The 12,929-nt window shown below is 40.4% G+C and overlaps 1 protein-coding gene across 2 annotated transcripts in view; it reads left to right on the forward strand.

The window, feature by feature from the left end:
* The window catches only part of DAPK2 (death associated protein kinase 2), a 47,742-nt gene that overhangs the window by 18,692 nt on the left and 16,121 nt on the right, over positions 1–12,929 (forward strand). For both annotated transcript variants that reach the window (XM_074880828.1, XM_074880827.1), the window contains exons 3-6: positions 649–870; positions 8,452–8,590; positions 11,550–11,679; positions 12,799–12,847. In XM_074880828.1, coding sequence (XP_074736929.1) covers positions 649–870; positions 8,452–8,590; positions 11,550–11,679; positions 12,799–12,847 — 540 coding nt within the window. The remainder of the gene's footprint in view (positions 1–648; positions 871–8,451; positions 8,591–11,549; positions 11,680–12,798; positions 12,848–12,929) is intronic.

A 12,929-nucleotide genomic window follows, 5' to 3' on the forward strand; every position in this document is an offset into this window, starting at 1 on the left:
TTTTCTTCTTTTTAAACTTCTCAGGTTTTGACTTTCAGTTTTTTAAGATCTAAGGAAAACTTTAGAATTGGAGAATGTTTGTGTCTAAACAAAGGTAACGAGGCCTTTCTCTAGTTACATTTCCAGCTACATTGTCAAGTGAAGTGCAGAAATATGAATAAACCACTCTTATTTGAAAAGTGGTTCCTGGAGGCCAGTTCTGCATTTCCAAAGGGTTATCAATCCTTTGAGTTCTTTTCTGAGAGATTACTCTTAAGGGAAATACTTTAATGCATGTGTGTCCTTTCAGAACATCCAGTGATGTGTTGCAGACTCGAATGCCTTAAGCATTATGAAGGAGTGGCAGTTTGAACCTTTTGAGACAGATCTTATTTAAACACAAACTGTTTTTTAGAGATTTTAACATCTGTCCTCCCTTCTTGTCAGACACTGCTTGGTTTTGCTAAATTTCAGACACAGCTGGAGGCTACCTTGTTATGCACCAGTGACTTTAACTGCAGAATTCTGATAGTCTCTGCTACTGTACCAAGAACAAGCAGTGTTGCTCAGGGGTTGCAGGATCAAGCTTTGTATATGAGTGACTTATTTGGGAAGCTGTGATTATATGAAAGCTTTACAAGAATTTTTGTTATCTTCTTGTCCTTGCAGTGGCCAGTTTGCTATAGTGAAGAAATGTCGAGAAAAAAGCACTGGTGTGGAGTATGCTGCGAAGTTCATTAAAAAACGACAGAGTCGAGCCAGCCGTCGTGGAGTGAGACGTGAGGAAATTGAACGGGAGGTTACTATTCTGCAGCAGATTCTGCATGCCAACATCATCAAGTTGCATGACATCTACGAGAACAAGACAGATGTGGTCCTCATCCTTGAGCTGTGAGTAAGGGGACTTCCTATCCTCTGGGGTAGGATGAGGGAAATAGGAACCGGAAAGGGCTGCAGAGGCTGCCAGGACATAGAGGCACTGTTAAAATGGAGCTGTTGTGTTCTCATGCCTCACAGATCTTGGCAGGAGAATTGAATGAGGCTGCTGGTAAACAGGCCCCCCAGTTCATGCATGTGCCCTGGGGATACAGGTGCACCATAACATCAGCTGAGGCCATTGTTACTGAGCCAGGGAGTGTTGTCAACTTGAAAACAGTTTCCTAACAGAGGGATTACCTCATGTCTGCCTGGTGCTGCCCTGATGTGAACCTTGGGGGAAGCACAAATGGCCACTGAATGCTCATTTCATTTTTCTTTCTGCTTTCATCTCTTCCAATGCATGTGAAACCACCAAGTCCTTGGCAAAATGTGCAGCCATTCTCACTACTACCATATTCTCCTCATTTAGAGGAGACTAGGGGAAAAGAGAGGAGGAGGGCAAGGGAAGAGGTTTTTTTAATCCCTAGACTTAAGACTATCAAGGATAAATAGCAGCAGGGTGGGAGTGAAGAAGAACTGCTCACTCTTCTCTGGTTCCACCGTGTGATGAGGAAAACCCTTGCCATTTAGGTCCTGCCAACAAGTGAACCTCCCAAGCAGGGGATCTGTGGGCTGCTGTAGCCTCACCCCTGCGTGGTGACCCATTGGGTACTCAGGCTGCTGGTTTAGGATGACCATCTTCAACCATATATTTGCTATGTAATGCAAACTGGTTTGTGCTGTTTAAGCAGCTAGCAGCAGATGCTCTGTCTGGGCTGAGGGAACAATGGCTTGTTCTTCAGAACGTGTGCATGTCCCTGCCTGGAAGAATAAACGCACAGCCGAGGGAAGCTGGAAGTGTGGTCAGGAGTCATCTTAACAAAGACTTGGCTAAGTTGGAACGTGAGTTTGCATTTCAGGGAGTCACCTTTGATGCTTTTGCCTGTATTTAATCTTACTGACTGAAAGGAAGTGAGAAAATCTGGCTAATAGGTGTGTACTATGTAGAAAAATGCTGGTTTATTAGAATAGGAAGCAGTATCAAAATTTCCAGTCTCTACAATAGCTATTAAATTACTTGCATGAATTCTGTTTGGCTGCTTGTTTCATCAGCCTAGAAATACTACATCCCAAAGACATCAAGCTATTTCTTACACCCTATTGCCCTTCCTGTGTGTTTGATGGAACTGAGGTAAAACATGTGAGACAGATGCAGACCACAGACTAATAATGTAATCTCTTGTAACACAACTTGTTTTGAATGTGTTCTGCTTCTTTCTACTGCCTGACTGGAGATTCTTAAAGTCCGCCACTTGGACAGACATGCCTGATCATGTTTTAGAAAGCTGTCATATAATTTTAACAGTGTTTCAAAGTCGTCATGTTTTGGGGATTGCATGCAGGAGTTGGTTATGTGACATAAATCTGAAATGTGTGTGGAGGGTAAAGTTTACACAGTCATTTCAATGCTGACACTTACGTATCTGTGATGGAATTTCTTCAGTTACGTGAAACTGTGATGTAGAAGGACCCTAAGAAATAGAGAGGACTAGGAGGCTGATTTTTTAAAAGGAAATATCACCTCTTTCCTGCCTGGCCAGGAGAGCTTTGCTTTGTGTAAATGTTATTTTTGCCTCCTGTCCTTCACAGAATCACAGAATCGTCTAGGTTGGAAAAGACCTTGAAGATCACCTAGTCCAACCATTAATGACTTGCAACCCAATATAAATCAAAATGACATTGGAAGAGTTATTCCTGTTTATGTGACTTCAGCTTATATTGAAGAGGCTAAAGTAGAGGATTTGTGAAAAGGGACTAGTGATATCCCAAAAGAACAAAGAGTTGTTTTGGCAGAACTAGAGCGGCACGTATAGACCAGCTGCAGCAGTTTTCACAATTGCTAGGTGCAATACCAAGGGAAGATTATTAGAGTATCAGACTGCATATACTGAAGTGTTAGATGCTACAGGAAATTGTCCTCACTTTAGGTAGGTCATGTAATTCATTTCAGCTTCCCCTGCTCGCTCCAGGGTTGCATATTCTTCACTGCGAAGTTAGGAGGGGAACTAGGTTGCCTGCTGCTGTTTGGCTCTCTGTTCTCAGTGCTATTTGCCAACCATTCTGATGCATATTAGATTTGACCTGTAGTGGCTGAGAGGTCACAGAGGAAGATCAGTTGCAGCTCTGCATTGCAATCTGCAGCTGAATGCTGTAGAACACTTGGATGTCCCCAAATCTAATAATGTTACTGTTGATGTGTTAGTTTGAGAGTCTTTTCAAGAAAACTTTGCAGTTGCCTAATGTCACTTACTGAGTAAAAAAATAATCTGCCATGATAAAATTATTTCAGTTTTTCAAGAAATGAAAAAGAGGAGGCACCAAGTGACTATGTCTCTTTATACCCAAATTTATGCTGGGATAATGAATTTGGATAAAACTTGGCACTTGACTTGTGGCCATTCTGGGTGTTTCATGGTTGAGGATTAAGACTGTAATAGAAATGAGTGACTCTGTGTGCACGATGATCATACAGACCTATGTCTAAAGCATCTCCTGTATAGTTCATAGTGTGTGCTGTTGGTTTGCCTTAAGGAGTTGACAGGGATGTAAATTATCTTAGTGCATGTGCAGATTTATATCTATGTGTGTTTGCGGCTCAGCCTTCCTATTCTCCACTGAGAACCAGGGGAAACCAGAACACTGTCACACAAAGCAAAGAGTAGAATTGTGTGCTTGTACTCATCAGAGTCTGGAATGGAAGTAGCTCTTCTAATAAATGGAGCTTTGCTGCTCAGGATGTATGGTCTTGGCCGAAGGGGATGAAATTTGTCATGTAGTGAAGGAAGATAGACATCAAATTAAGCTTTTTTGGGCTGTGTCCTGCTCTGTTGTGGAATCAATACTACCTAGTTTACAAAGCTCTAAGTCTTAGAGGAGCTGTGCAGAAGATGACATATCCTTTATCTATCAGTTCATGGTACTAAAATAAAGCTGTAAGCAAGGAGATACCCTGAGGGCTTCTACTTACTACAGTTTTTAGGTAATGAGTAAATGATGCCGTTTTTCTGTATGTATGAATCAGGAAATACAGAGACACTGTGGCTGAAGTTATGTAGACCGTACGTTCCCTAGGGCACCTGCCTCGACCTTGTGTATGTAATCCAGGCAGTAAGGCTTCGATCCCTCAGTGAGATGATATAACCACTAGCTTTCCAGGGGAGCCAGCATTTAGGCCAGGGAGCATTCCTGGAGATTAAATGTGACTGCTGGCAGATGGCATATGAGTGATGGTAAGCATCTGTTAATTTTTAAGTATATGTCTATGGGCAAATGTTGGTCTCTGTAGCCATGCACTGGAAAACAGGAAAGGAGCTTGCTTTTTGTGACTGGCAGCTACTTTGTGCTAAAACAACCTTCCATTTTATTACCTTCTGCTTTTTCCTGTCCTCACATGGCCTGATATATTTTGTGTGTCCTGTTCTCAGGCTGTAGCTTACTGCACTTTTAAAAGGCTGGATGCAACAGAGTTTTGACCTGATTAAGGCCACTGCATTCAGCTACTGTATACAAATTGAGGATGATGATAATTGCTAATAAAGATAATTAAATTCTCTCTGTAAACAGATGATCTCTCCTCCTGACACTCTAATTTCAGTCTCATACTCCCTGCAGTTTATCAAAATAAGTGTTACAGCACCTGGCCAATTAATCTTACATTAAGCTACAGTGGACTTCAGCTTCAAAACAATGTCCTCAGTATACTTGATTAGTTGAAGAAGCTACCCTGGTGTTTAAAAGAGGTTTTGGCTAAAATGTTGGCCTTCTCCTGAACTCACTGTGCTGGCAGAGGCAAGACTATCTCCTTTTTCACAGCGGTTGATTCTACAGGTGCTGTTTCTTCTGTTCAAGAGCAGGAAGAGCATTGCCAAGTCCGCTGCTGTTAAGTGCAGTTTGGCAGGTACATGGTTTGCCCTTCCTTCTGCACATTGTTCAGGGATATGCTCTCCAGTGTTTTGTGACCTTGCTGTTCTCTGTCTCTGGGGCTCTGCCTTGAGGCTGCTTTGCCCAAACAAAAGCAGCTTAAAGGCAGGTTTGATTGATATGCCAGTCTCCTCTACTGGTGTCAAGGTTGTGAACACAAAATAAACAGCTGTTTCCAAGAAGTAAGGCAGCACTGTAGTTTGTATTGTATTGGACTTCGAAGGAAGAGCAAAGGTATAATTTGCTTGCTGCTTTGTTTGCCATGGGAGTAAGGTGACATGGTAAAAGGGAAAGAGGTAGAACCAGAGGAAGGAATTTTTCTGTAACCTAAGGTCCTTTGTGAAAGGAGCATTTGCTCTTTTGTAGGTGGTGCTCATTTAAAAAACACACCTTCCTGGATGTTCAGATGGAACTTGTAGTGCAGTTATGAGTGTTTAACTGCATAGGAGTTAGTGCTGAACTTTTTTTCTGGAATTCCGTAACAGCTGGCTTTTGGGATTGCTAGCCTCTTCTGCCTGAGGGTTTCTCTGAGTTCGGGTGCATAACTTGGATAAGAATGATCCCGAACTAAACTGCTTAACACTCTCTTTGTACAATTTACTCAAACCTGGTTTTAAAGCCTGAGTTTAATGAGAAGTCATCAGATCTCATCTACTGAATTTTCCTTTAGATTACTATTTTAAGATCTCTGCAGTTTAGCCTAATGTCTTAGGCTATACCACAAGAGGCTGGAGATTAACGGACTGTTTGTAATGTATGCCGATCTCTGATCTTCAGAAAATGAAATGCTTGTGTAGTTATTGTAAGAGGAAGTCTTTTGCTGATAAAGTAACAGAGGGACTTCAGGCTCACCGAATTTTTTTGATTTCCTCTTTTTGTTTGGTTTTTTTTTAATGTTGTATTCTGTACCTTGGAAGTCCCCCCTGCCTAACCTGATTCAAGGTCAGTGTGAACTAGAGGGAAGAGGGAAAATACAACAAGGAGCTAATAAGTAAATCTCCCCTCGTTCTTGCAGGCTGTACAGTTTCTTCAGTGATGTCTTAAGTGTAGCTGGTTGCCAGGATGTTGCTGAGGTTGCTGTTGGGGCAAAATCCCTGGTGTGCCCTGAGCAGCTAACCCAGCTGTTTTAAGTGACCACTCTTGGGGGCAGCAAGAAAGAGAGTGCATTAAATACCTCCCATCTGGGCAGCTGAACAATTTTCTGACATTCCTTTGTGTAGCAAAGGAGATTCCTCAAAAGAAAGTTGCCAGTCTCCTCCAGGCAGGAAGGTATCCTCTAAAATCCTTAGCACAGTCCTCTGTGCTAGGGGAAGGTGAGGGGAACGACTTCCACAAAATGGCTCAGCTTGTGTGCTCTCCTTAAGCGGTATCTTCTTTTGCTGGTGTTGGAGAACCGGAGGCTGGGCTGCATGGGTTGTTGGCCTGACCCGGGAAAGAACATTTTTATTCTTAGTCCTGATTAAAGAGTCTACCTTAAGGAGAAATGACCAAGGAGATTTTAGAGGGTAAAAGAGGAAGGCAGAGTAGTGTGCACATATGGTTAAATTCCAGAAAAGTACACGACAGTATCCTGGTACAGCTGGCTTCCTGATGACAGGGCCATAGTGCCTGCCAGAGGTGATGGCTGAAGTGCAGTTTGAATAGACATCATTAAGGAAAGAAGACTTGCTTGCTCTCTGTACATATATTTCACCAAGAGACTACCAGGTTTTACTTACAGATCTCTTTACTGGCTTGTCACAGTCAGCTGTAATGATCTTTCAACTAATTAACCAAGGCTCTTAAACCTACTACAATACGGAAAGAAGACAGTGTTCCCTGGCTTCTGAAATGCACAGGGCAGAACAGAACCTGTCCAGCAAGGCTGATGGTAGTGCTGATACCCTTGGTATGTGTCACCTAAAAGGAAAATCAGAGACCAAATAAGAATCTCACAGGCTGAGTAACTGACATTAATAGGAAGGAGGAGGTGGCAGCCAGGGGCAGCAGTTGCAACATATTCCTGGGTCATATAAGTTTACTTTTGTTTGCCAACCATTTAGTTGTAACAGTTAAAGCATCAAGTGACTTCTGCCCAGGTGAACTGAGGTGACTTCTGCCCAGGCAAAGTGTCCTGCCTCGTGTTGCTTAGAAAGTTCCTGACTCTGTGGAAGCTGTGAAAAAATACCCAGTAATCAATGTTGAAGTCAATAGGCCCTGTGTAAATGTCTGCCTTTGGAGCAGCAAGGTATGCTGTCACCCACAGCAACAGTAGAAGCTAAGAAATAAGCCCAATGTTTTTGTGGCTTTTGACACATTGTTCTTGTTTGCAGTTGACTTCTCTTTGCAGTTTTTGGAGCCGTTCACAATAGTTTAATCTGAAAGAGACAGAGTAGGGAATCGCCATCTTGTCACCACCAGTGTTGTGTAGGAGCCTGGGGTCAGAATCAGAATGATTGCATGAAAGACCTCTGCAGCGCACAGTGTGATCTAACTTGTCAGTGAGTCACAGCACTTTGTTAACTCAAAGCATTTGAACCTGCCATCTGTTTTAGAGGTATTTCATCAGACAACAGGACCAAAAGCTTGTTTTCCACAATGACTGTTAGATCTTTCATCTTGTGCTTGCACTCTGAATGGTGAACACAGATGGGTGGTACACCTGAGCCCAAGAGCAACAACTGCTTTGTGGGTGTCCCCAACAGTAAATTTGAATGAGAATATAGCAATAATTTCAATGGCAGTGTGAACTGGAAAAAATAAATGTAAGCATAATTATGAATAATAACTGCAAACGGTGCCCAATTCAATATCTAGATCAACCTGTTTCATAATATATAGAAAAATAGCACTGGAGCTCTCAATACAAGGCACAAAAATGAAAATAGAAGTGTTATGTACTAGATATGCATGGAATGTATTTCAGTTTTGATGTGAAAACTCATAGTAACTAATACCACTTCATTGATTTGGGAAAACAATTTTAGGTACCTTCCAAGCTGCTACAATCTGCTTTCTTTTTAAAAATTCAGGACAAGACAAATGCTTTCTTGTCAGTTATGTCAGGCAAGAAGATCTGTATTAGAACAGTGTAATGGCTGTTCTGGAAAGAAAAGAGATTCTGTTGACAGATCTTATTGCCTCATGTTTCTGATGGCAACCGATAAGAGAAGTATAACAGTTTCTGACTGTTAGAACTTGTTCTATTTCCTCTGTCTCATCCCAAATGAAAATGTTGAAAAATAGCAGTTGAAGTCGTTAACATCAAAGTCTACCTATTGAAATATGTACATGTCTGTAGATTCATCAAACAATGTAGCTTTTTTTGGTCCTTTGTAATCCCTGATGAATCAAACCTTGCGGCATCAATGAATTAGGGAAAGTTAGTCCTTAAAATTTACAGGGAAGAGAGCTGAAGCCAAAAGGAAGTTTTGGCGCACCTGGGACTAGAACACAAAACTCTAGGTCATTTGCAAGTGTGGCCTTTTTCGAACTGTATGAAGGTTTTTTGCTACTTTAGTTTTCTGTGCTTACATTTATTCTATGTCTTACAATGTAGTAGATAACTGGATGTTTTCTGGTGTGTTTTATAAGGGTTTCTGGAGGAGAACTTTTTGACTTCCTGGCACAGAAAGAGTCTTTGAGTGAAGAGGAAGCAACCAGATTCATCAAGCAGATATTGGATGGTGTGAATTACCTTCACTCCAAGAAAATTGCTCACTTTGATTTAAAGGTAAAGATGCTGATTTAGACTTAACTGTTGTTTTTTAATGATGGACTGTACTTTCTACAATTTGTTAGAGATCTGTATTTGATAACATGCCTAAAATATAGGTAAGACCATTTTAAAATGCACTTCACAGCTGAGTGCTCCGAAGAAGACAATCTCCTTTATCAGGCCTTTGCTAACTTTTGGATGGGTTTATATATTTACTGACTGAGAAAAAGAAATTGTAAGTCTTCATTCTTCAGCTATTTGCATTTGTGGTATCATCCAAAGCATGCTGTTTTAAAAAAATAATAATAATAAAAAATTAGAAGGACGTACAAAAGAAATGCATTTTTGGGAAGAGGAGAGCCAGATCCAGCTACAAAAAACTGTTGCTGTTTGCAGTCCCCACTGTGTTTAGAATTACATGACGAGTATGTGTCATCCAGTGCAGTTTGGTTAGCAGAAAGCCTTCTTGCTTTCTTAGCTGCATGCTTCTCTGAAACTAGGAGTCTTGGGAGTGAAACTCTTGAGACTAGAAGAAAGTGCTTTCTCAGCAGCAGACTCACAGCTACAGAACTGTCTGCCTCAGACATTGCTACTTCCAGAAATACATTCAAAATGCACTTATCTCCTAGGAGAAAGTAGAATAAAACAGAGAAGGAAAATGTTTTAAAATGAAGGAAAAAGGAAGAAATTCTACTGCTAGATTACATGTTTCTTGTTCTAACTTTAAATCCGGGTTAGTTTATTACTAATTACATGTGTACTATAGATAGACTTCTTCCAGATTCTCAGGATATATATGCTGATTCCTTCTGCTGAATGTGTGCTTAATGCTGTCTCTGTCTGAAATTGCTTGGTCTTGAGTCAGTGTTAATGACGTATATGTAGTTGTTACAAATCACATCTAACCTAAGAAAATGGTTAGCAAACTACCCTCCAAATACTCACAGGCTGCATATGAAAAAGCATAGAAGATATGTGAACATATAAAGGATGTGCACTTCATTTTGAAATTACTACATGAATCCAGAAGCCAAAGACTGAAAGTTTTAGAAACCAGTGTAATACCCAGTGGAATGAAATTACTGTGAAAGTATAGGTGCGACTTTTTCTAATCTGATCTCTACTACTTTTGATATTTAATACCAGTGATGTCAGGTGGTCAATGAAGATGGGACAAGAAATGCAAGATAGAAATCAGAAAGGTTAAATAAAGAATCATCTCCCTGATAGTGAATGTCAAATGACCTAAAACTTATTCACAGAATAACTCTCCTGGGTTTTATAGGACTGAGTTTGGAGTTTTGCTAGTGTTAAATTAGACATGTATTTTTTTAAGCAGAGATCTGATTAGATAGAGGATGATTCTTAATTATCTCGTCACTTGACAGGACTCCATTGACTGCAGTGGAGCTAGTGACTTACACCACCTAAGGAATAGTCCAAGAGGTGGTGACTGTGACTTTCTGCCATTTCAGTCTGTTCCGTCTGCTCTGCACAAGCTTACATCATGTATCTGGGGTGAATGCATCTGCCCTAGATCCATGGAAGAAAACCAGACTTGTTAGCCAGAGGCTAAAATATTCTTGGTCCAGTGATTGTGACAACAAATTATTTTATGCTCTCTTTCCCAGTGCAGCTCTGACTGAGAGTATGTGTTAGCAGGAGCCGCTTCCACGTTAGGACCTGCTGTGAAAAGGCCAGGCAGCTGCCAGCAGGGAATCAAACAGTCTCACTGTTGCTCTCGAACTTATCATTAAGTTATGACAAATTGATGCATTAAAACTCTTCATGGGAGATAAATTGAACCCATAGTTTACTCTGAAACCTGTGAAATAGCGCCATGGTAGGGAGTGACTAAGGTTGAGGAATTTAGTTGAACAAATAAGTTTATGAAATATCCGTTATATCTGGTAAAGAAAGTCAAAGTCTGTGGTTGAAAAAGTTAGCTTTAATTTCACAGTTCTAGCTTTGGCTTTTTTCTACAATGCTATGAGAAAGGCTACATTTTCTTTTAATAGCTTGCTATCATATATGAGCTAGGACCTCTGATCCCAACTCTTTCCATTTTCTGGACTGTTTAGATAGTAAATCCTAGATCTTTCCTTGCCTTGGTGTTGCAGTTGTGAATTTAGTCTCAGAATTTTCCTTCCCTAAGTAGATTCAGATGTGACTAGAACCCCTCAAGAAGCGTTTAATAAGACATCTTCCAGTGGGTTCCAATACACTATAGGGACAGCTGGGCAGAAATAGGGAGGTTTCCCAGTGTAAATTCCAAGAACGGATCAGTAAAATTGCTGTCAGTCAAAATATCCAGTGGTGCAGCTCTCTGTCAGGATCAAGCAATGACAGTCTATCTCTGCACAAGGTGTCTGCACTGCTTCAGCTACCTGCTAGCTCTGTTATGTGTACACCAACTGTTGGAAATCCGTGGGGTCAGGAAGTGACATCTTCCCAGGAGGCCCTGTGGGCCGGGGACATATTTTCTGGTTTAAGAGGGGACAAGATAAACTGAGCTTCCACTTTGTGTTATATCACAGTGCTGCTGTGCCAATAATTTAGTGCCGTATTTTGCAGATTAGGGAACTACATACAGTTGTGTGGAAAACTTCTGTCTCATTGTGAAAACAAGGATCTCCTGTTTTCATCCTGGCAATAGCCATCATTAAGAAAATAAACTTAGGAGTGCTAACAGGAAGATAGAGGCAGATTTTGCATGAGGTAGAATTAAAGGAACGAAAGTATTACTCTTACTTGATTTGCTTTGCTTTTATGACATTCTGGTCCATTCAATGATGTCAAATTTCACAGTTGTCATCCATTTCAAAAGAATGAATTCTAAATGGTTAGGCAAAGGTATGTGTTTCTCATTCTACAGTGCTGTATTTGTGAAGGAAAAAAAAGCACTTGAGAACTCTGTTACTTTCCCAAGATACTAATATTATAATAACAAAGATCTATCTTTTGTTATTTTTAGCCTGAAAACATTATGCTTCTAGACAAGAATATTCCTATTCCACACATCAAACTCATTGACTTTGGCCTGGCTCACAAAATAGAAGACGGAGTTGAATTTAAAAACATTTTTGGAACTCCAGAATTTGTAGGTGAGTGACTGACCCATTCCTTTGTCTTGTATTGCAAGTTCCATGAAAAGATTGAGACGTCTTTTCAAAGTTAATAAATGAAGGATAAGAGGTAGTTTCAATCTCATTGGTATCAAGGTGACCTAAATCTAGAGGTTTGCTTTATTTTTCTGAAATAGATGAAAGGTGCTTTCTATAAACCAGATGGGCTACTCCTGTGAGAGTAGGTTGCTGCCAAATAAATATTTAGAGATGTAAATTCAGGATTGAGATTATGAAACCCTGCAAGTACAAATTACAATTTTTCACTTGTTGCCTAGGGCAAGTAAGGTCTCTGTGTTGTAGTACGCAGGTACACAATTACATGGGTATCTCTATCATTGCTTTCTAGATAAAACTGCCTCACACTGTACACCTGTTGAGTACAAAACCCTCACCTCCCCTTAAGTTTTTCCACCTGATTCTCCTTTTGTTACTCACTGATCATAATTCTAATCTGTTTTGCTTGGATTTTAGGTTAATCCTACTCCTTTCTACTTGTTTCCATTAGAGGTTTGGGGGATGGGGAGGGAATTGTAATTCGTATTCCAGTTGAACACAGTAGTTACAGACACCTTTTTTCATCTCATTCCCTCACCTTGGTCTTTTGTATGCAGTCTTATATGAGGATGCTTTCCAACAAGGAAATGTTTCTTGTAAAGGTAATAGGGTTTGACATGGATAGCGATGTAGTCTGGCATGTAATTTCAGTCTCTTGCCTAAGGGCTGTTTCTGACTGGGCATTAGAAACTAGTTTTAATGGCACCAGTTAAAAAGAAAGCAAAAGCTCAGATTCTTAGGGATAACAGTGTCCTTGGGAAGTGAAATAATTTATTTGTTATAATTTGCACTGTAATTAGTATATATCTGCTTCACCTTTATTCCGGAGTTGCATTATGCTCCAAGTTACTCTACATTGTCTCTTCTGGACACCTGTGAACTTGAATTCCTATCAGGGCTATAAAACTATAAACAGTGCATCCTATAACCACCTTTTCTTTTCCCGCCCACCCCCTTTGTAATTCTTGACCTGCTACCCAATTCAGCCTGGTAAAAAACTGTTATCTCAGTTGCTGATGTTTGATTAAATTTTTCTTACAGCTCCAGAAATAGTAAACTATGAACCCCTTGGACTGGCTGCAGATATGTGGTAAGTTTTTTATATTGTGTTTGTTTTTTTCTCAGGTTGGTCTACTATTACTTTTTCCCAATTTGCTCTGAATAGAATCCAT

The sequence above is a fragment of the Strix uralensis genome, chromosome 11 (genome assembly GCF_047716275.1).
Source record: "Strix uralensis isolate ZFMK-TIS-50842 chromosome 11, bStrUra1, whole genome shotgun sequence".
Classification (NCBI taxonomy): domain Eukaryota; kingdom Metazoa; phylum Chordata; class Aves; order Strigiformes; family Strigidae; genus Strix; species Strix uralensis.